The 23242-nt window shown below is 47.4% G+C and overlaps 2 protein-coding genes across 2 annotated transcripts in view; one reads left to right on the forward strand and one right to left on the reverse strand.

Moving 5' to 3' along the window:
* The first annotated feature begins 3290 nt into the window (after positions 1 to 3290).
* On the forward strand, positions 3291 to 12214 carry MAP1LC3B (microtubule associated protein 1 light chain 3 beta). The gene is made up of 4 exons (XM_031615388.2): positions 3291 to 3446; positions 5301 to 5356; positions 8000 to 8106; positions 10450 to 12214. Exons 1-4 carry the CDS (start codon positions 3407 to 3409, stop codon positions 10622 to 10624), a joined length of 378 nt encoding a protein of 125 aa, XP_031471248.1. The 5' UTR covers positions 3291 to 3406; the 3' UTR covers positions 10625 to 12214.
* Positions 12215 to 12422: 208 nt separating this feature from the next.
* The window catches only part of ZCCHC14 (zinc finger CCHC-type containing 14), a 45857-nt gene continuing 35037 nt past the window's right edge, over positions 12423 to 23242 (reverse strand). The window contains exons 8-13 of the mRNA XM_031615387.2: positions 22323 to 22593; positions 20856 to 20947; positions 19373 to 19500; positions 18897 to 19037; positions 17338 to 18810; positions 12423 to 16263 (exon numbers count right to left, since the gene is read on the reverse strand). Of these exons, the coding sequence (XP_031471247.2) occupies positions 16208 to 16263; positions 17338 to 18810; positions 18897 to 19037; positions 19373 to 19500; positions 20856 to 20947; positions 22323 to 22593 (2161 nt within the window). The 3' untranslated portion in view covers positions 12423 to 16207. The remainder of the gene's footprint in view (positions 16264 to 17337; positions 18811 to 18896; positions 19038 to 19372; positions 19501 to 20855; positions 20948 to 22322; positions 22594 to 23242) is intronic.

Below are 23242 nucleotides of genomic sequence, written 5' to 3' on the forward strand. Positions count from 1 at the left end.
ATTTTGTCATTCTCGTCGCTTCTTGCTTGAGTTCTTCTAAATTAGAAGCGGACTTTCATAGAGAAACTTGAAGGTTAGGGTTTTCTTCTTCATAGGATGGGCACCATCTTAGGAAAAAAATAAGATTCATACTTCTCAGAAGAGTTGTTTTAAGTCACTGCAAACAATTCACTTCAATCCGGGTCTGTCTGACAGCCTCCCATGGCAGCTGGGTAACGGTTGCACACTGTATTAAACAAAGTCCCGCACTAATCTTTAGCTCAGCTAGATCAATAAACACAATTAATGAGAAAATAACCAAGGGAAGGTATTTGGAGTCAGGTGAGAATTCAAGTTACTCTGATCATGGCATCTTTCCTTTTATTTTATGACTTATTTCTATCCATATGCTCAGTGAATTTAATACTTCTGACAGCTGCTGAGCTAATAGCCCTGGACATTCAAGTGCTGCCTTCCAGAAGGGTAAAGCACCGCAGGGAAATAGGTTCATCCACGCACTGTAACAAACCTTTTCAGTACAGATTTAGTAGACAAACAAGGGGACGTTTCCCAATTCTGATCGTCAATTCACAATTCACTTCGTCGTGAAGCACTAAAATGGAAACTCCATTTTCTCTGGGGCAAAGGGGATGTGGGAGTTTTTCCCCAGGGAAGCACTGTAAATATCAGCTGGGGTTCAGAGAGTGACTCACAGCTCATACAGGCTTTTCAGCAACAGGAAAAAAAAAGAAAAAAAGAAAAACAAACAAATAAGCAAATAGAAAAAGCCAACAGCCTGCTGGAGGAGATAACAGTTGGGAAACACTGACATCTTTAATTCAGACTGAAAATCTAGTGTAGCTTGCTGGATAGGGCACAGATAGGAGGATGAGAGCTAGAACTCATCCCACCTTGTGTTCTGACCTGCTTTGTAAGCAGGCAAATCACACCTCTGTCTTCATGAGAAAACAGCACTGACAGGTATTGTAAGAGATCATTTACTCCCTCCTTCTCCCCAGGATGAGATCAATTCTCCCTAAGCTCTTCAATACATGTTTTACTAATTTCTTTTTTCTTTTTCTTTTTCTTTTTTTTTTTTTTAATGTCTGATGCTGACTATCCCACTGCTTTCCTAGGCCATTCATTCTGATGCTCCACTATCCTTACCCCTGACCCCTTGTACAACTTGTATCGCCTTTTCCAAGACATAAGCTCATTATTTCTTGTCCCAGACTCACTGCATGCAGAGAACAGCTAATTCCCTTCTGCTTTGCAGCAACCTTTTGCATATCTGAAGACTAAATAATGTCTGCTTTCAGTTACATCTTCTCCTCTTCAGACTAAGTGCTTTGTCAAATGTTCTAAGACGATCATAAAAATGCTCTGCGAGCTACATTTTTCAAAGGGCTCTGTTCCAGTGCAGTCACCATATCTGAGGCAACTGCGGCTCAAAAGCAACATTTTCTCATTGTAAAATTGTGTTTCGGCAGCACCAGTCCCAAAGGCTACGTCCATGCTGTCACTCCAACTGCGCCTAACACCTTTCTCAAATCCAGACTTGCCAACTGTCTGTGCTGTTGAAATGCAGACATAGGCGAAGGCTGAGATGAAGAGGGAAAGGTCAAGCGAGTCACAGCGCGGATCTAAGTTTTCCTTCTCACAGTCTCTGCAGATTATTCATGAGCTGAACATGTGATAGCCCAGCCTGTCAGCGGATACTCTGATTGTGGCCCTCCCTAAGCACCATATGGATGCTTTCAGACTGAGCTGCAGCCCTACTAACAGTTGGTAGCACAGAGGAAAATTGCAGGACGTGTAGTGCTCAGTATTGTTCAAACTCACCTGGGCACTCAGCAAAAACAATGAGTGCTCTCATCGGTGCTTGTCTGCCTGTCTGCAGTCACAGAGTGCAGCATCCTGTGAGATGGGACAGCCCAGAGCATGGTGGGATGTCCTGAGCAAGAGAGTGGCTTTTTTTAAAGGCAGTGAGGAAGAATAAAATCAAGTTGAAAGAGAAGCTTGGGATGGTTAGCTTTAGCTGCATCAGATTTTTGATGATCACCCATCACCCATCACCTGCTGCGCTCTGGACACCAGTGTGAGCACTCATACACCTCAGGGCTGTTTTTTTCCCCCCTAATTAGTCACGTCCTTAATGATCCCATCCTATAATTAGCTTGACACCGGAAACGTTTGACCCTGAATCATAACATTAAGTAACAAACCCTCATTCCAGACTGAGAGCACAGCATCACTGTAACTTCAGTGTATTGTCACCCCTTGACAGCTGTAGAAAGCCTGACCAGCTCTAAGCAGGTGGGAAACCAGTTCTCCTCCCTGAAGGCTCATTTTGATAAGGGCACCGCTGGCTGCAACACCCTTCAGCAGCAGAAGCTGGGTTGTGCAGTGAGACCATGCAGTCCTATTGCTGCAAAATCACTCCTATATTTCGAAACACAGCGCCTCGAACATATGTGAGAGAAGGGGAAAGGGAGGCAGCTGAAAGTCTACAGCCAACAGCTTGTGTCAGAAAGCTGCTAAGGGAGGGAACAGTTGGGCATTTCTAATCGAGACAGAATGTCTGCAGGATGGATGCGAGTAAACTTGGCTGGAGACGAGCACTGTTTGCAATCCAATCGATGCCTGACAAACAGCACGTGACGGGGCAGCGGGACTGAAAGCCAAGCAAAGTCAAACACCTGCCTCTAAAATTTTGCTCTGAGGTTTTTACACCGAGTTTGCAATGCCTTCCTCACCCTGTTTAGCAGCTGTAACTGTGTGCAGGGCCCAGCAGAAGGGAGGTCGTGTTGGGGTGACAGAAAGACAGCGAGGATGGGGAGAGAGCAAAGCACTGAATGTCTGAATGTTTCAACTCTTTGAACGGGTAGATAACGGCAGGACAAGGGGAAACGGCTTTAAGTTGAGAGAGGGAAGATTGAGGTTGGATGTCAGGGGGAAGTCGTTTGCTGTGAGAGCGGTGAGGTGTTGGAACAGCTGCCCAGAGAGGCTGTGGATGCCCCGTGCATCCCTGGAGGTGTTCAGGGCCAGGTTGGATGGGGCCCTGGGCAGCCTGGGCTGCTGTGAAATGTGGAGGTTGGTGGCCCTGCGTGTGGCAGGGGGTTGGAGCTTTGTGATCCTTGAGGTCCCTTCCAACAATATAGCGGGAATCGTGGCTGCGTGTCGCCGTGGAGGACCATAGCGAGGCACCGGGAGCAGCGACGGCTCCTCCGCCTCACAGAGCAACACCGCGGGCGGCTCTGCGCGCCACACTCAAGATGGCGGCGGCGCAGCGCCCGCCCCGCCGTGACGCGCGCGTCAGCTGATGGCGCCGCGGCTGGGGGTGGCTGCGGGGGGGCGGACGCCGCCACTCGGGGTTGGGCGCAGCGCCGCGCACAGCGTCCGCCGGGCCTGAGGCCGAGCCGCCGCCATGCCCTCGGAAAAGAGCTTCAAGCAGCGCCGCACCTTCGGTGAGCTTCATGTGTGTGCGGGGAGGGGGGGGCACAGCGGCCGCCGGGCGTCGGCGCTGCGGCGGGGTGCGGAGGTTTGGGGGGGGGCTGGAAGGACGTCGGGCCTTCCCGAGCGCTCAGGCCGCCCCAACGCCGGCGGCTGCGGGGGGAGACGCGGCTCTGCCCGCCCCGTTGGGCCCTTGGCGCAAGGCCTTTCCGTACGCGCCGTTCGCCTCTCCGCCCGTCGGCGGGGGTTGAGTTCGGCCGGGGCGGCAGCCGAGCAGCTGCGGTCAGAGCGCGGCGCTGAGCGCGGTTCGTGTTTCCCACACGGCGGGGGGCTGCGCTGGGTGCCGTCGCCGCCGTCCAACCCGCTCGGCTTGAGGAATTGAGCCGGCTCCTCTGCGCCTCCGGCCGCTCCCCGCGCATCTGGGGCGGCTGGTTGTTGAGATCTTAAGGGAGCGTTTTAGCTAGGTGCTGTCACCGCTCTTTGAAGTACGAACGCTGCGCTGTGGAGAATCACAGAATGGTTGGGTTGGAAGGGACCTCAAGGATCACGAAGCTCCAACCCTCTGCATGCAGGGCTGCCAACCTCCGCATTTCACAGCAGCCCAGGCTGCCCAGGGCCCCATCCAACCTGGCCCTGAACACCTCCAGGGACGGACGGGGCATCCACAGCCTCTCTGGGCAGCTGTTCCAGCACCTCACCGCTCTCATAGCAAAGAACTTGAGAGAATGTGGCTTAGGCCTCGCAGGTTCCCAGCCCAGCAACCTGCTGAAGGCTTTGTATATTGAGCTGCCTTAGTTCTCTGCTTGATTCACATCCAGCCGTGATTCACGTGAGCTGCATTTCCTCGTTGGGCCCACAAAAGGCACACGGATGTGTTTGATGCACGTGGGCTTAATGTGGGTTAATGGAGAGCTGAGTGATGTTGCTCAGCAATGGACAGGTAATGCATGCTGTGCATTAGCATGCCAGCAAGGAGCTGACAGTGCTGATCTAAGCTCTTCTCCCCAGCTCAGTGCCTACTGAAGCTGTGGTCAGGCTGTGATGCAACACTCAGTCTTCACCCTCAGAAGTGTTTACAAGATGACGGCGGCCCGGAAAGCCCCAGCACACTGAGAAGAACCTTAGAGGTTAAAATTGAGTCCACTGAGTCTGCCAGTAGGCAGGGAAGGAGCAGATACAAGCACATCTAAAAGCAGCCGCGGCTGTTTACTTTGGCTCCAGGTTGCACTTTAGCCTGGCTCATAACATCTGTACTATTAATATTTATGTCTGAGGAGAGGTGAACTTTATCCTAAAAACTGGCACAGATAGCAGTGAAATATCTAAGTACCAGAATCTCTCAACTGCTTCTGCAACAATGCGTGCAGCAGAATCAAAATAGAAAACTGTAACTGGGTAATACAAGAATGTACAGTGTAAGCTGATGCTGCTGGGCCTCAGCTGGGCTTAGGTCTCACATTTTAATTGTTGGCAGCTTCCTCTTCAGGGGCCTCGCAGAAATAACATAGGGTGTTTAGCCTTGGTCTTTAGCTTGGGTGTTGTAATTTGGTGCTATACGTTTATGAGATGTCTGTTACAGTGGGCAGAAAATGAGGTGACTGTGGGGTCCATCTCCCTTTACATTTCCTACGAGTCCCAGCCAGTGTGTGTGAGTGCAGTAGTTGTCATCTGGGGCTAAAGAGCCAAGTACCACCTGTCAAAGGAGACTTCTTGCTTTTCATGGTGCTGTCCATTTAAAAACAGCTTTGTCTGAATTTACTTTTGTGGCTTTCACCAACCTGAAGGTCCTCCCTTCAGCGCAGGGGAAATGAAGTTACCACAGTGTTGAAGGCAGATCTTTGAACAGCAGTTCTTTTAATCTCTTGCAGAGCAAAGAGTTGAAGATGTACGACTGATCCGAGATCAGCATCCAACTAAAATACCGGTGAGTCTTATTCCTGTCACCCCAATTTCTGCTCATATTTGTTATTAAAAACCTGTAAGAGAGCTGTCCTCATGTGTCCATGTTACACTTTGGCTGTTCAGGGTCACTAAGCTTGGATTGCAGAAGCATTCTGCTAGTTGCCAGCAGGCAGCTGCCACAGCAAGGTGCTGGCTGGGGGCAGGGGAAGCAGAGCTTCCTGTGCTGCCTGTTGCAGCTTCAAAGCCACACCCAGGCTGAGCTTTGAGAGTCCCCAGAGCGTTCAGCTCTTCTTGTCTCAGAAGTGGACTTATTTTTCTTCCCTGAAAGAAGAATCCACAGAGGCTAATCAAGAAGAAAGCACAGTAATTTGGAGACAGACGTGGCTTTCATCACAAATCTGTACTGAGAAAGACAGAAAACCCTTGTCTGCAGAGAAATGGGTTGTGGCTCTGAGATCTCCAGGAACGTTACTTGTTGTCAAATCCTTCCATCTAGTGTTGGGTCACCTCAAAGAGGAGATCAGCCCTCCTTTTTCCACTTGCCTTTATCAAGTCAGCTCCAAATGCTGCTTAAACTTTTTTTTTTTTTTTAATGGCATCCTCAATGCAAATAAAGCATTCTAGGAAGCAAAAGGTGGGGAATGCAGAATCCCAGAATGGTTGAGGTTGGATGGGACCTCTGGAGGCTGTCAAGCCCAGGCCCTGCTCCAGCAGGGACACACAGAGTATGGTGCCCAGCACCATATCCAGGTGGCTATAGAAGATCTCCATGGGGAGTGTTGCAGTGTGTGCCTGTGCTCAGTCATCTGCACAGCACAGTGCTTCCTGGTGGTCAGAGGGGACATCCTGTGCTCTGATTTGTGCCCATTGCCTCTTGTCCCAGCACTGAGAAGAGCTGGCTCCGTCCTCTGCCTCCTCCCTTCAGACATTTATAGACATGGATGAGTTGAACTGGGAAGTTTTGCAGTGATGAGAAGTTAATCAGATGCCATAACTTTGGTTCTCAGCGATGAGTGCTGATGGCCACAGAAGAATTTGCTCTCAGGGAGAACAGGCTGCCTGCAAGCAGCAGTTGTGGTGCAAGCTTTTTAGCAGAAACAGTTGCTGTCTCTATGTGAAATAAACTGAAAGGTTTCCAGCTTCACTTTAGCATTAAGCTACTTCTTGAAGCCACTGCTGCTGTTTTAGCATGCTGCTTGGCGTGGGAACAAGTAATACTTTATAGCTGCAATTTTTGGACTTATCTGGAATCTGCACTTTTCCCAGAAGGCCCTTTCATAACAAATCTTTTCCCTCACAGAAGATTGCTTTTTCATCCACCTTTCACAGATCACTTAGCAGTAGTCCCCAAGCTCAGTGACCACAGATTGAAAACCACTGATTTACAGCAAAGCTCTCATTTTAAGTCGACCGTGGGGATATTACTGGGGAAAATTCAGAGGTACCTGAGCAACTCGTTAAAGATGCAGTGATACAGACTGGCAATGACAGCACAGGCATGCATGGGCTCCCTGGGGGCTTGCTCTGCTTGCCAGACCACGTTCTAGCTTGAGTCATTGCCTCATTATCATCATTAGCAGTTCTGGATGAGTTGAGATGGCAATGTCATGCTGATGGTGCATCGCTCCTGTATGGTTATCATCCTCTATTTCGCTGTTGGCAACATTATCCATTGCTTACAGTCTACCTCACTAAAAACAGTGCATTTTTTTCCCCCCTCCAGAATTACCCAGCATGTATTTTAACTGATGTAAGAAAGTTTCTCTCTGATGTCATTGAATTGGCTTAATATCCCTTCACCTGTGCAGCTTCTGAATATCAACACAGCCAGGCCCCGTGAGCATGGACACAATCCAAGTCCCTTCCAAGTGAATGGTGTCACGTAGCTACCGTTGATATTAAAAACAACAAAGCCTGTGTGGCTGTGGAAACGGGTACACGAATTCTGAGATCATTCCTTAAAAGCAGGAACTACATACAGTTGCTGGGCAGAGTGCTGCTTAAATTGGCAAACCTACAGTTTCCTCATGAGTTAAGTAGTTACTACATAACAACCTTGATGGAATTACTGGTTCCTAGGCATGCTGTCTTGAGATTAAGGAGGAAATTCTCTGCTTCAAGGCTTTAGATCCTTCAAAAGTCACTTTTTCTTATGCATGAGAGAAACCACAGCAGGAGAGCAGACTGGCATGCTAATCCAGAGCTGTAGTTCTTAGAGACAGCCTGTTAGTCAGGAGAAGCTGGAGAAATTGTGGTGAGAGCTGTGTGAGGCTGCAGACTTCCATAGCAGCCAATGCAGTGTGTTAGAGAGAAGCCTGCTGTACCTTTCCCTGGCTTCCTTGTTGCTGGGTAGTTCAGAGCTAGGTTAAAGGAGCCCAGTGAGTAAACCATTTTAAAACTGCACTGAAATTGCAGTTTTGTGTGTGCTGCTGAATGTGTTTGTTCCACCATCTTACAGGGACTCTTGTAAACAGAAGAGGCAGGTGAGAGTGACTGTAATGCAGATGTGACATTTACAAACCAGACTTCCACCTACAAATGAAGTGAAATGGAGTTTAGGCTGAATCCTCCTACCTTGCTGTGTTCAAAATGGAGGGGGGATGAGGGCTCTAGGCACTGTTTCTGCCTTTCACATCTTCTGCTGCTTTCTTTTGTTTCTCTTTAGGTGATCATTGAAAGGTACAAGGGGGAGAAGCAGCTTCCTGTTTTGGATAAGACCAAGTTCCTGGTGCCAGATCACGTCAACATGAGCGAGCTAATCAAAATTATCAGGTAGTATGCTGTGATTCCACACAGTGCACTGCGTCAACAGTGTACAGCCCACCCTGTGTATAGCTTTGAGAACCCTGTAAATGGAAAAGGCATCTAACAAATACTTCTGTCATCACTAGGATGGATTCACAAGAAGGCACATTTCCTTTGGCTCTGCTGGGAAAGACCTTTGAGAAGGGTTGAGCTCTCAATTTGCTTTTGAGAGAAGCAGATATGAAGAAGGGAGTCAGGCTGAGAATCCCTATCTGACATGGGTGCTTCTGGCCCAGGGCCCCAGTGCTTCCTGCCTGGTTATTTTGGGATGCCTTCTCAGTGTTCTGCCTGGGAGTCCCTCTCTGGAGTGCCTGCCTCCTCCCATTGCTGGAGGGGGAGCTGGGGTTCCTAGTCAGAGCTCCAAGCTGCTGCTTGGGGTTGACACTGGCATCCTTTGATCATGAAATGAGGTTACCCTCACTGACAGCACTGAGGCCTGAAAAACATACATTCAGATGAGTGCTGTCTTCACACAGCTATCTGCACAGGCTGTGGTTTGAGTGTTGCTCCTTGTTAGTGCTTGAGCTTTGCTTATTAGAAAAAGCCAAGGGAAAATAACCATGAAATGGGAATTGTGTGGCTTTAAACTGTGGTCAGAGCTCCTGCTCAAAGCACAGTTCTCTTGGCACAGTGTCAAGCAGGAATATTTGATTAGTAAGAGCTCTCAAGCAGTAAACTTGGAGGCTAGCAGCAAACCAGAATTTGTTTTTCATTGTCACTGTCATTTTCACTGGTCACTGTATGGCAGCAGAAGGCTGTGACAGTGCCCTCTAACGGGATACAGGCAGTACAGAACAATAGCAGGTAAAAAAAAAGAAGGAAAATTGACTCACCCCCTCCAATGACCAATGGTAGCTCAAGAAGAATGCAGTCTCTGTACAGAGAAATGCTGCTTCCTTGGCTGCTAGCCCTTAAATGAGGGTAAAGAGGGGTGGATCCCTTTCTGGTCACTCAGTTGCATGCCTTGCAGCTGAGCTCCCTGAGTTAGCCACACTTCCTCACCTGGTGCTCAGCTAAGGTTCAGGCTGTGACCCAGCAATTCTGCTGCAGTCATAGTGTAACACAGAGCTGGTTCTTGGAGGACACGAGCTGTAAAAGCTGGGTTTTGTCCCATGTGTCCAAACAACTCCGTGCCCTGGAGGCTTTGATAAAAGCCTTGAGCAAGTCCCAGCTCTGGCATGACTAAGAAAGTGAGATAGGGTTTCTGGAAGTAAGAACCTGATTCCCCAAGTGATCTAGGATTTCTAATGAAGGCCTCAGCAAGAAGTTTAACAGCAAGATGCAGGATTTTCCCCACCTCTTTTGTTTGGCTTTGCTAGTAGATAACTTAATACTGGCTGGACTTGGTCCTCAGCCAGCTCCTCTTGTGCACAGCAGAACCAGTGTGCAGTGCAGGCTGCCCCTGCCCAGCCTCAGAGATCTGCTGCCTTCTCTGCTGGCTCACTCTGGAGCCGTTAGTGCTCATTGTGGGAGGGCCCTTCCCAGGCTGTGACTGAGACTGAGGAAATGCTTGTTACCAGCTCAGCAGTGAGCAGAAGTGGCAGGGAAGCCTTTCTAATCCGTTGTTCTTTTCTCCTCGTTTGAACCTCCTCTTATCTGTGTTCCTCATGCTCACTTGGTTAGTTAGCCCTTCTTTGCAGACCTGCTTTCAGGAGGGAGTTTAGCAGCACTTTGTATTTTCCTGGCTCAGAAAAAAAGGTGATGCAGGGAACACACCCAGGGGAGGTGTTTGTTGTGCTACGCAGTCTGGAAATTCTGTTGCTCTCTGTCTTCCTGCGGTGCTTCTCATGGGAGAAAGATGAAAGGGAAAGGTTCAACACGGGCTGTGACAGTGCTGGTGTTAAAGTGAGTTTAATAGGAACGGAGCCCTCAGGTGGAAGCTGTGCCAGTCCTTCTTCCCCAGGTTTATATTTCCAGTGAAATGCTGTGGAGCTCAGCAGCAAGCCAAAGGTTCTGTGGGTCTTGAGTGTTTGCAGGTTGTGTGGGATGATCTGCTGCCCCAATGTCATCCTGGCAGGGAACATCTCTTCCTGTTCACTTCAGTTTAATGCTCTTTGGGAGTGCAGCCTGTGCTGTTCCTTTGAGATGGGGTTTTCTGCCAGTGGATGTGTCTGAGAGCACTTGGCAGATGATGAATTTCAGACAGCTATAGCGTGAGAACCAAATGCCTTCTGTAATGCAGGGCTGCTTTAGGTGGAGACATCCCACTGCTGTCACTGGTGGAGGACTTTGTTTTATCCCCCATCCTAAAGCCTTTGTTTGCACTGTCATCCCTGTGAACCTCCTTTCCTGCTTCCTGACTTCTCACAGGCGACGCCTGCAGCTGAACTCCAACCAGGCCTTCTTCCTCCTGGTGAACGGACACAGCATGGTGAGCGTCTCCACGCCCATCTCCGAGGTGTACGAGAGCGAGAAGGACGAGGACGGCTTCCTGTACATGGTGTATGCCTCTCAGGAGACTTTCGGAGTGCAATCTTCTGTCTAGGACACGCAGGTGGCTTCTAGCCTAGGATTTCGGTTTACCCTTGGCCATCACCCCCACTCTTCCCCACACGCACCCCAGGGAAAGAAACGGATGTCACCTACGCTCTCAGTACCTTAGCATAGTCTTGCTTTAGCAGGTGTTTTATCTTACCTTGCCTTGTTTGTGACTATTAAACAGTACAGACGAGCGCCTCCAGCTTTGAAACCTGCTGTAATATTCCACACAGGCACATTTACATGTCTGGACTTGACGAATGGAACCCAATTGTGCATGTGACGATTGCAAATAAAGGGACACTCGATTGACTTTAACGAGCAAACAGACACCAGTGAGGAGCTAAAGTGTTTCATGTGACAGTTTTCTGGAGAATTTCCCTATGATTCCTTAAAGCTTTTCTTTTTCTTTTTTTTTTTTTTTTTAACGGGAGGGCTTCTAATTGAGAGCAAATGTGTTTTAATGTTCCAAAGCAGAGCTTTGCCTTCTGCAGCTCGCTGAGATCTGTGTCAGTGCTGCAGCCGTTCAGGTGAGCGTTTGGGGTGAGCTGGGGGAGTGCAACTGCAGCTCTTCATCTCTTCTTTTGGCACTGCTGACATAGGGACAGTGCCATTTTCTGAAATAACTCATACCAAACACCACAGCTTTATTATAGTTTTAGGAAGCATTAACTGTAAGCACCTAGACAGGTAACACTGAAATAAACTCCAGTCTGTCGTGAATTTCCAATGCCTGCGTATTCAGTGAAACACTGTTGTTTATAGGGGTTTGCTTCCAAAAGATCTTCCCTCCAAGCTGCAGCCCTGGGAGGAGGTGAAGGGCATTGCTGCCAGCAGGGTTGGCTGTTGGAAAGCGAGCCGGTGTGTGTAAGCCCTGTGACATGAGCAGGTGAACAGCTTTGTTAATGCGCCTCCATCCTGACCATCGGGCTCAGACATGCTGCTGGCATTAAGACCCCATTCTGTCACTTGTTTTGCATGTTACTGCTGGTGGGGTCAGGCAGAACCGCTTTCTAACAGCTCCTCACGTCCAGGAGCTGCTGTTGGGATGTGATGAACAAAGTGTTTTTCCATCGCTGAAGCCTCCTGCATGGACCTGGAGCCTTGGTGTGACTGCTGGCCCGAGCAGGGAGCAGCCTGTGCAGGGGAAGGCTGTCTGCTAAGCCCCGTGTTTTTCCTCTAGACTCGTTGTCAAGTGAAGTGTAGCAGGATGAGATTCCTCTTGTATATTACGTGTCTGTGAACTAACTCCATCTGTTACTGGAAGCTAACTTACTATAATGGGGGGAGAAGAAGCAATACTACTGCGTCTTGGCTCAGTAAGGTGTACAGTTTGTACCTACCTACACCTCTTTGCATGCATCTCGTTCACAATGCTTACTTCATGATTTTTTAATGTTCTTTGTGTTTTTACTCCAGCGTAAACTTTTCGAAGCAGCTCGTTCTCCGTTTAGTTCCGTTTGTGTAAGGAATTGTTTAACTCATGACTGACAAACCAGACTTGTAATTACAACGTGATCGACTGATATTCCTGTACAAATGTTGCTTTTTTAAAATTAATACAGTGCTGGTAGGGGTGGATTTCATCCCAACTGAACGATGGCTCCTGTGGTTATTTGTGGGCAGCTTCCTCCCATGTCTGCCTGCAGGGAAGGGCTGATGGTGGGACATGTGCTGTGCTCTGATAGTTGTGATTCACATCCTGCATGGGGGGACGACAGCCAAATTAATAACAGGGATACAACCAGACCCTGGAAACCACCCCCAGAGAGGGGAAGTCCTTGAAAAAGCAAAAAAAAAAAAAAAAAAAAAAAGGGAGGGATTCTGTTTAACTCTTTATTTTCCATACATTAAATTTACTCAGATAAAAACATTCTAAAAATGTACAATTTTTTACTTTTTAACAAAGTATAATAAAACATAAAAATCCCAATACCAGAATACTTGACATTTACAGTTCAAAATCAAATTAGCTGAATATTAAATATTTACAAAACTATTTAAAATATTTATAAAGTTACATGCACAATTTGTAATACTAGAATTGACCGAAGTAAAAGAAATGGCTCAAATGGGAGCAGGAGTTTCCTTCATTCCTCATGGAAAGTTATGTCCAAGAGAAGCTGTTAATCTGCACTTGAAAACACGCAGGATTTGCTTTCTGCATCAGTACCAACACGTTCCTCATTTGTTTGAGAGCATCCAGGCATTTCCAAGGGGTTCTTACAACAGATGGAGGGCGGTGGGGGTGCTCAGGGTTCCCAGACTCTTTTGCTGGCGCTGTTACATCGGTTTCAGCCCAGATTTGCCTGCACACAGGCATTCCAGACTGCTCCAAATCCACAGCTCTGTGCATCCGTGACCTCCAACAAACCTTCCTGGATGTGATGATGCTACAGACAGACAGCTAACCCATACGCAGGGCTTTTGGGTGATGGCACGTTGTGGGGAGGAGTGCTGCTATGCCAAATACAGCACCAAGCAGCTCTGGGTCCCTTCCCCTCAAAGCCTGCCTGCCAGAAGCAGCGTGAAACCCAGTGTGGGGTAATGGTGAGAGCCTAGTGTTAAACCATCATTACTGGAAGTCTGTTGCTTAATGTGCTAAGATTTAAGGACCATGGTGTGCACGCTACTGAAAAGGCTTGACAAAAAGTAAAGCGTGACGTCATTTGAAGGAAAAAGATGAAGGAAACCTGTGATCAATACCTTGCTTGCTAAAATGGAGCCTTACTTGCTTGCTCTCCTACTGCTCAGCACCAAGCAAGGCATCTATTCATGCTTACCTCAGAGCCTGCAGGGTGAGGAGCTGGCTGGAAATCCCACCCTGCTTCTGGTATTCCCATCAAAAGGAAAACAGTCCTGGAAATGCATAATCAACCACACATCCAGCCTCCCTGCACCCCACAGGGCACAGCTTGGGGCTCCCCTCTGCCTCACACATCCAACTCATTTCTATTCCACAGTGAAATCCATGTTGAGAACTAATTCTTATTATACTTTCAGGACAAAGATAGGAATAAATAGCGTACTTTGAAATCTCTCAATGTACAAAAATAGGTTTGAAGAACTGGTTCTTTCAGCCAGTGAAGCTGGAACTACTATTCTAAAATGAGCTGCCTTACTTCTCAGGGGGTGGGGAGATGGGTTTGGGCCTTTGAAAAACAGACAAAGGGTTATTTTATGGAACTGAAGTGCTCTGCTCAGACTTACCAGCGTTGGCTGTTCTTGGTCCAAAGCGGACAGCGCTGATGAGCAGATCTGAAGCCACAGCTGGCTCTGGTGTAGGGAAGGCTCTATCACTGGTGCCGGTCCATCAGACACTTCTCTATCATGCTCACGTTGCTTTAAGGTACTCGAGACTTCTGAAATTGAACTTACTCTAAGATCAGACTTCACCATTTCAAAACGTTACCTAAAAGTACACGGAAGCCACTCGAAGAAACATCAGCCTTAACTTCACACAAAGGAAACAACCCCAACGAAAGCTCTGAAGGTAGGAATGAAACAGTTTGCGGGACAGGAGTTCAGTCCTACAGTCCTTTTGTTATGGTTTCGAGTTGGTGATGAGATCAGACAAGACTACATTCCCAGCCTTGGGCGTTAAAACAAAACACAACCAGTACAGAAAACAGATATTCTTCTCCTGTCGATTTTTGCTATTTTGAGAAGGTGTTTAACACTTGTATGGGTGTGGAGACAGTTTATTTAAACACGATTCCGGTTTAAAATACTGTTTAAAAAAAAAAAAGTGAAAAATAGGTTAAGGTTTGGCTTTCAGCACATGTTCCAGGCCACTGGAGAGACCCCCAAAGCTGTGAATAGTAAACATCGTCAGCAAAAACCGTTTCCTTCGGCGTAACGCGGTGCGGCAGATTGTTCCTACCATTGTCTCAAGCTCATTAAGGCAAAGTAAATTGCATTGTCAGTTTTCATCACTTTTAGTGTTGTAGGTCTGAAGGTTGTTAATTGAACGCAGGTGAGCTCAGAATGCAGGCAGAGCCAACAGGAGCGTTTCAGCGGCGAGAGCCGGGCTGAGAGCAACCCCTCTCATTAGTTGTCATTGCATAGGAAGAAGACATCACCTTTTCTTTTCTTTTGCAACCAAACGTTGATTGTGACCCCAGCCAAAGTCAGCTGCACCGCTACAACACGTCCTGGTGGGGTTGAAACGGGTGTGAGAAACGCCTCCAAGTGTAAACAAGGCTTTAAGATCTTCCAAATTACAGTGTGCAAACATCTCTGTCAGAAGCATCACCCACTGAACAGTGCCGAATTCCTGGGGTGAGCCACGAGGTTTGTACCTCCCTTCAGTGAGACAGGACCAAACTGTTTCAAATGAGCAGTTCAGGATTTGTTCGGCTTCCTCTCAAGCCCTAATTTAGATTTATCACCCACAAATTATGTACGCTAAGTAGTTAACACCAAAGCTAGTCATCTACAATCTATTGCAACGAAGGAGGCTGACAGTAAATCCTTCCAAGTCTTGAGAATAATGAAGTTTACTACCTCTTACATGTTTTGACTTCTACCACTTCTGAATCCTGTAGCAAAAGCCATGGGGTAGGAGTCAGAGGGTTGGGTGGTTGGGGTTTGTTTGTTTGTTTTTTAATATAAAGTAAAGCAAAAGCTTACAAACTCTGCTGCCAGAGTTCTTCTTTAGGATGGTTTAAAATTCATTTACAAAAGCAGAATAATAAGGTTTCTGTGAAAGAGACCTATGTACAGTAACAGGACGTAAAGGTTGTTTTGTGTACTACAGGAACATATCCTCGAAGCCTTTATGACTCTGCAGTCTCTGGGACTTGGACCCTTGGAAACTAAGCATATTCCATCGCTGGGAAACCAGCGCTAACAGGTAAGACAATGAAGCACAAGTTTGTTTCCAGAAGGAACTGAAACTGCTGCATGTGTTCTTTTGGAAGGGAAAGGAGAGACTGACTTAAGATTGTTATTGTGTCGTTAAGTCACGTAGCCTGCTGGTGCCAATTGGTAAAGGTCGCAACTTCTTTGCCTCTTGCACTGGTCTCAGAGTGACACCGTCTGCTAGAAGTGCAGAAAGCTCGAAGAGTTTTACATTCTTCTGTAGTGCAATCCTTAAAAATCCCAGAGATTAGTGCCTGATCACTTTTGAAAAAAAGTAGACATTTTACCTAGCCCAGGGGTGCCAAAGTCCTTCTGGCAAACGGCCGCTCCCACCTCCGCCTCCAGCTTCCACCTCACCGTGTAGCTGCCCTGGAGTCAGACCTTTACCTTCAAAAGTCCACGTATGGCAACATTCTCCAGCAAAAATAGTACGTAGGGTGTTGTACTTGCAACAGAAAATGCAGCTGGCCAGCTCCACCATCCATCCAGCACGCATCGTCCTATGACACGGGGTCAGAAGTTCCAACAGCAAGATCCAAGCTTGAATTTGGCAATCAAAAATGGGTTCGATGCACCCCTAAGCTAGATTTCCTACCTAGTCTAATAAAGTAAAGCACCTTTGGATTAAAAAATACATTAAGCTTAACAGCAACTGGACGTCTCAGTTTTGTAGTTCAGTCTCCTTCTATCTCCATGGCTTACAGTATTTTTCTTGCCAGGTAAAAGATCAGTCTGTGGAGTCAAGGCTTTCGGAGGGAGGAGCGTATTTCAGCCTAAAAGTACCTGGGGGAAAGGAAACAGAATTAGACAACACAAAGCTTTTCACAGTGCTTACACCTCAGAACTTTCCCAAACCACTTCTCCTGGGCCATCTAACACTGCACTGCAGCCTAACACAGCCCACTGCACTGCACTCCAGCTGCAGAAAAGCCTAACAAGCACGTGCCTATGGCTGACAGAGACCCAAACCAAAGCACGGCTTCACACAGTCTGACTCACTGCCTCAGATGTAGCTTTAGGGCTGGCAGATTAGATTGGGAGAGTTTCAGTGCATATCTGGTTAACGAAATTCAGCTTTGAAAGGCAGCAGACCACACTTCTGAATGAGCACTGCTGGAGCCAGCGCCACTTCTGTCCCATCAGCCACTACCAAAAGATGAAATGCAGGAACCCCACTCATTTACATCTCAGCGCTGCTGAAAATTGCTGCCTCAAAATCAGTCACTTGTTAATTAGCAAATATTCGAGGTCTCACTTGCGCTGTATGAAAACAAATGCAGGCACATGCTATAGGCAAGACAGGATATAAAACACAGCACTTCAGTGCTGCTTGCTCCAGTCACAAATCCTTATCAAATTTTTAAGCTCATGTCACATGCAGATGATTTCAAAACAACAAGCTGATCAAAAAAGAAAAACAAAGCAAAATGGGACTGCAGATTGTTCTTGGTTAAGTGACATTTCTCTTAGTTGTTTCCTGCCCAGAATTAAGGATTTCAGCCCTCTCCCAGAGCTGTACCATGTAAGCAATGTGTCCTACAGAATGAGCAAAGCAGCAAACTCCAACGTGGGACCTTCAAGAGGATTTGAACAGTAATCCTCCATTTATGTAACTGGTTTGGGAAGAAGGGAAGGAGGCAGCAGATTTAGAACTCAGACTTCCAGGGGAACCTATAGCCAGGATTACAGGGATAAGCAGCCACGTTCCTGCTGCAATCTGCCAACAGAACCTCCCTCCCCATTCGTGTGTTTCACCACTTCACACAGAGCTCAAAACCAACACCTTCCCTCTTTGTGGGACTCCTCTTAGCCCAGCCCAGAGCTCTGTGCTGAGCTGGGCCCCGCGCCCGCCGTTACCTTGTCGATTGAAATCCATTGGAGGCTGTTTGCAGTCCTGAGCTCTGTGCCCACTGGCCCCACAGTTGTAACAGGAGAGATTCCCATTTTTTTTGTGACTCGAACCATTGCCGTTTCCCATCATTCCCTGTGCCTGATAAACCCCTGCTGTCCCTGCCATAAAGTTCTGCATCGGCGGTACCGCAAACGTCGACTGCCCCGTCATCACAGAGTCCGGAGCGATGCCGCTGTTGTAGGCCGTGTGGACCACGGGGAAAGTGGTGCTGCTGTTGTACTGCTGCGTGTTGATGTAGCCGTTACTGCACAGGGGGTTGAAGGGCAGAAATGGGAAAGTAAACATTGAAGGTCCTGAAAACGGGTGCTGGAAATAGTTGGCGTAGCTGACGGTCATCCCGCTGGAGCCGCAGTTCCCGCTGCACCCGCAGGAGCTGCACACCATGCAGCCGGGAGGCTGCGGCTGCTGCTGCTGGTGGTGGTGGTGATGGTGGTTCTGATTGGGCACAGGGATGCTCCCCGCAGACCCGCTGCTGCTGCTACTGCTGCTACTGCTGCTGCTGCTGCTGTTGCTGTAGAAGTTGTTCTCGGCGACGGATGAGAGCGTGGGGCTGGAGCTGGGCGCGGGACAGCTGGGCAGGTTGGCCATGGTTGCAAAGGACGTGGAAGGGTGGCTGCTGGATGAGGCCGCGTTGCTGTTTGCGCAGAAGCTGCCTTGCATGGGTGCCACGGGCACGCTGCTCATTGCAGAAAAGGCAACTTTGGTGTTGGCTGTATACAGAGCAGTCCGGGGATTTATTATTGCAGGGGATACCGTTATTTGCATATTACTGGAGCAGGAAGTCTGTACAGCAATGGCAGGATCAGTAGGAACAGAGGATGATACCAGGAGCTTGATGGGTGGGCGAGCCACGTGGAAGACCGTGCTGGATGTGACAGTGGCAGCAGTACTCGTCTCTACTATCAGTCCTGGCTGCTGAGCTGTTTTCATCACTCTGTCCAGAGTTGAAGCGTGGACGACTTTGGTTCGAGGCCCAAAGTTAATAGTAGATGTGGGCGAGCTGTTCTCAGCAGCCCCCGAAAGCACTTGCAAGGGCTGATGGGGAGAAGGTGCAGACATGACATCCACTACTGTATTCCCAAAACTCTTTTCCATTTTTATGCTGCCTCTAGGTCCAGGAGAGACTTTATTTCTTTCTTCTAAAGATAAAAGTGAATGCATAGACGACGAAAGTAGCTTCATGTCTGCATTGCCACGCTCTGATTTATGCACTGAATTTAGCATCCGAATGGGGGTGATATGAGTAGAGGCCGCTGACATCATTTGCATTGGCAAAGTATGGTGGCCGGACGGATTGGAGCCTGCATCATTTTGCACTGGCAACACCTGAGCAGTGGGTCTGGCAGAGCTCGAAGTGAAATGGTTCAGTAACATCACCGGCTTCTCCTTTTCAGAACCGTCTAAGTGAATCTCCAAACCTAGGGACAGAAATATCCATAAGCACAACAGCTTCGTAAGACAGAGCAGCTCCACACCCGTCCCCTCCCTGGCTGTGTCTGCTTACGTCTCTCATTCTCCTCGGCGCTGTCTGAGCTCTCCTCCCTCGTCTGGATCCCCATGGGGCTGGAAGAAGAGCTGGAGTACTCGGAGGAGCTGCCCTCCCGGGGCAGAGGGTGGGCTGGCTGATCTACGTCCACCCGCAGCTCTGCAGATGACAGCAATGGTAGCACCTCATTGACACCAGCTCTTACAGCTGCCAAAAGCAGTTGACTTACAGCAATGCAATACAGAGCTTTACAGAGACAGGCACTGACTAAGCAGCAGCACTCTGGGGGCACAGCAGTTACTGACTAGAGCAGTTAGCCACGGAAGCTACAAAGAGGCAAACATTTTCTACTACACTCCATATACACAGGAATCAGACTGATTGCTTCCTGTTAAGCTGATGGCATTTTGGAAGATGAAGTTCATGACAGATTGGTGGAAAAGCAGTGAAAGAATGGACAGAGCACAGCACTGGCCTCTGCTCCTCTTTCTTACCTGCAGCATGGTTGCCACGAATACTCTGGAGAGGCCCCACATGTGTAGTAGGGGGAACCCTTGCCACACCACTGCTGGTAACTGAAGAAGGTGTTGTGGGGTTGAGGCACCGTTTTTCTGATTTTTCTCTATGGGATGATGGAGAAACATGTGAAGACACAAAAACTGGCTAAAGCACATCAACAGATAAATCAATTTCTGAATGAAACTGAAGCAGACAAAACTCGCTATAATCTGAGAAAGTTAGCCTCTTGCAAAGGGAAACATTTGGCAATGAATCAGCCCTGACCTCAGCTTCTCACCAGCACTTACTTCGTCCCTTCTGTCATCAGGATTGCATTTATTTGAGGAAAAAACAGGATAAAATGGTGACTACATTCTGTCACACCCTCTGTAGGCACAGCCCAAACACAGCCATGCACACCAACATCAAAGCAAAGCCAAATGAAATCTAAGGTGCTAAGTCCAAAAACTAAATGAGGACACTTCATGATGTCAGAAGCTACTTATTAAGAACAAACCCAAAAAGCATTGAAGGAAGGTTTATGTACCCAGTAAGCTTGTCTGTTTTCCTCACTAATATCAGCAGCCCAATAGAAGTGCCTCTCTCCCACACACAGCCTTTGTATGTACCATCATGGCTGCAGCACTAAGAATTATTTACACACAAATTACTTAATCTGACAAAACAAGAGCAAGTTTCATGGGCACAAAGGCTGGTTAATTACTCAGACAGCAAGATACGGCAGAGAAAGCAAACAATCAGGCAGAGAAACAGAAGGGAAGGGAAAGAAGCAGAACAGAAATACCACTGCTCTACGATTCTATGATATCCCTGCAGGTGAGAGGGTGTCTGCTTGATCAGTAATGCTGAGTTCAGCTGAGGCTATGCACAATCCTCCACCTTCCACTGAAATGGTTCTAAGATTGTCTAAGGCACAGTTCAAATGGAACTCGCCTAAATATAAAATGTACTTTGTACACCTGCTTTGCTGTATCTGTTATACAAATTAAAAAAAATCCCATGCATTAGTATGTGTCTTTTGTAAATTACTCCAGAAGTGTCCTCCTCCTCAGAAGAGCTGTCATGGCGCATTTATGCTGGGACTGGGTTGCTCACAGACCCTTTGCATGTGGTTATCCTCATACAACCCTGAGCAGGCAGCAGTAAAGCAGTATGCACAGAATGCTCTGCATCTTCAGAAGCTTTCCCAAGCAACTGACATTGCTGGAGAATGAGAGAGGTGAGTGTTATCCTTATCTACAGGTGGGAATCTGGTAGGCTTACTGTCTGAAAGAACAAACAAGGCCAGGCTGGATGTGGCTCTGGGCAGCCTGGTCTGGTGGTTGGCAACCCTACGCATAGCAGGGGGGTTGAAACTAGATGATCACTGTGGTCCTTTTCAACTCAGGCCATTCTACGATTCTATGAGCTTGCATTAAGTTCCTTAAAACCTTAATAAGAGCCTTCCCCTCCACTTACTTCTCCAGTTCCAGTTGGGTCTTGAGTTTCTTCTTTGCTCCCATGGTGAGGGATTCAAACTTATTCAGATCTTCCTCCGTTAGACTCAGGAACTTGTAAAGAGAAAACACAGGGGGAGTTTTACAGCTTTCAATGCTCTCATTTACATTTTCAGTTAAGATGCGTTCTCAAAGGTAACTTTAAAGTTGTTTTTTAACATATGTTAATTCAGAGAAATTCAAATCTGATCTTATTATAGAATCAGTGTCAAACAGAAGTGTGGGGGCCTTGAATGAAAGAACTGCTGTAGATTAAATTTAACTAGGTGTGTGCTTGTATTAACTATTCACAATAAAGACAAAGTGATCTCTGTAGTTATGAAAATAGAACTCTGTGCTATAAATGAGTTTCAGGATCGGGTTCTTGTAAAGAAAACCACTCCAGTTTTCCTGGTTATGTCATTTAATGCAGAAATCAACAAGCAGTCATCCCAGCAGTTGGCTTGAAAACACACTCTGCCATTAAATTGTCTAGTGAAATATATAGAATATAAACACAATAGTAAAATATTTATATCGTTTCTTAAATATTATTATAGTTTACATAGTTAAAATTAAAGCCCATAAAGCACGTATAGTTTCACATGCCTATTTTTAAAATGGGAAAATACCAACACATCAGAATATGCACAGTTTTGTTTCTTTATTAAAGGAAAAATCCATTCTATTTTCCTCTCCTGACAACGAACATCAAACCAGAAGACTGCTAACAGCTAAACATGTGTCCCATGTGTAACTATCACAAAACTCTCCTGCTTTAGACCTGACTCAACCAAAGCCCTTCGTCCACCAGAGGGCGTTCGAAGCTAAAATACAGCAACAGGACATGGATTTCATTTAACAGCTCTACAGATGGAGCTGGAGAAATGCTGTGGAAGTGCTGACATCTATTCAGTTAAAACGCCGCATGCGTCAGTATTATTTGTCTGCACACGGATTGGAAAAAGTCTCTGTGAATCTACTCTGACAAAAAGGGATAACCAAATATTTTGGGGAGAAAAATCAATCACAAAGCAGAAACAAAAAAATATATATATCCCACAGATGTGAGTTACTGAGCATGAAAGGGATGAGCAGGGGCCCAAAGCACAGCTCTCAAGTCAGCATGCAATCGGATCTCCAAGAATTCAGTAAGGAATCTGAAGCAGCAGCTGCCTCAAAGCCCTGGCCTGGGCACAAGGCAATTGAAAATAAGAAGGCTGGATGGGGCTGTAAGCAACCTGGCCTAGTGGGCAGTGTCCCTGCCTGCAGCAGGGGGGTTGGAACCAAAGGATCTTAAAGGTCCCTACCAACCCAAACCATTCTATGATTCTAAGGAGGATTTCATCAAAATATGACTGCTGAACCAGTGACTGCCACAATTCTAAACGCAGATGCGTGCAACTCCTCCCTCTGCAGACTCCATTCCCAACTCAGCACGCTGCCCTACCTTCTCCATGGTGAGTTGCTTGAAGACAGGATAGTATTTGTGCAACCGCAGTTTCCTGAGCCAGTCTAAGATCCCATTTTGCTCCTGTGTTTGAGGGGTCTGTGGGCTGGAAGACATCAACATGGGTGATGCAGCATCCATCTGGTTGCGGTAGGCCAGGGATGAACCGGTGCCTCCTGCATGGGAGCAGTGGGGCAGCGCTACAGGAGCAGCAGCTGAGTGCTGGACGTGGTTCTGAGAAGACTGAATGCCTGCCACTCCACATATAGGCCTGCAAAATAGAACAAGGGTTGAGTTAGCACAGCGAATCTATGTCGAGTTCTGCCACTGCAGTGATGTCAGTCTGTCACCTGTGGGATTGCTGGGGGAACCTGCACTGTTTGACCCAGCTTAGATGTCTGTATCCGTGCTGTTTCACTGTGCTGTTTAACAGTACAGCTTAGGGCAAATAAACTGTAACTTAAGAAGAGATTTCATAGAATCATACAATGGTCAGGGTTGGAAGGGACCTCAAGGATCATGAATCTCCAACCTCCCTGCCTCAGGCAGAGCCACTAACCTCTATATCTAATACTAGACCAGGCTGCCCAGGGCCCCATCCAACCTGGCCTTGAACACCTCCAGGGATGGAGCATCCACAACTTCTCTGGGCAGCTTTCCAGCACCTCACCACACTCATAGTAAAGAACTTCCCCCTGATTTCCTTCCATAGTCATAGACGATATATGTTCTACAACCTCTCTGTGACAAAACATACTTCAAAAAAAAAAAAAAAAAAAGCCTAAGTGAAAATGGCCATGGTTCAGTTTTGCATTATTAAAAATTGCCCCAGTGTAATTTGTGGAACTGATGGTTTTTGTACAGGTGGAAGTGGTAAAATAACCCACAACATTGGCTCCTCGAGGAGTTCTGAGAGAAAA

The sequence above is a fragment of the Phasianus colchicus genome, chromosome 13 (assembly GCF_987193195.1).
Source record: "Phasianus colchicus chromosome 13, bPhaCol1.hap1.1, whole genome shotgun sequence".
NCBI lineage: Eukaryota > Metazoa > Chordata > Aves > Galliformes > Phasianidae > Phasianus > Phasianus colchicus.

Bases quoted from the DNA above. Each gene is read 5' to 3' on its own strand.
- MAP1LC3B (XM_031615388.2), top strand. From the start codon at position 3,407: ATGCCCTCGGAAAAGAGCTTCAAGCAGCGCCGCACCTTCG. The intron at 3,447-5,300 runs GTGAGCTTCATG...AATCTCTTGCAG, and splicing joins CAAGCAGCGCCGCACCTTCG to AGCAAAGAGTTGAAGATGTA. The intron at 8,107-10,449 runs GTAGTATGCTGT...GACTTCTCACAG, and splicing joins GAGCTAATCAAAATTATCAG to GCGACGCCTGCAGCTGAACT.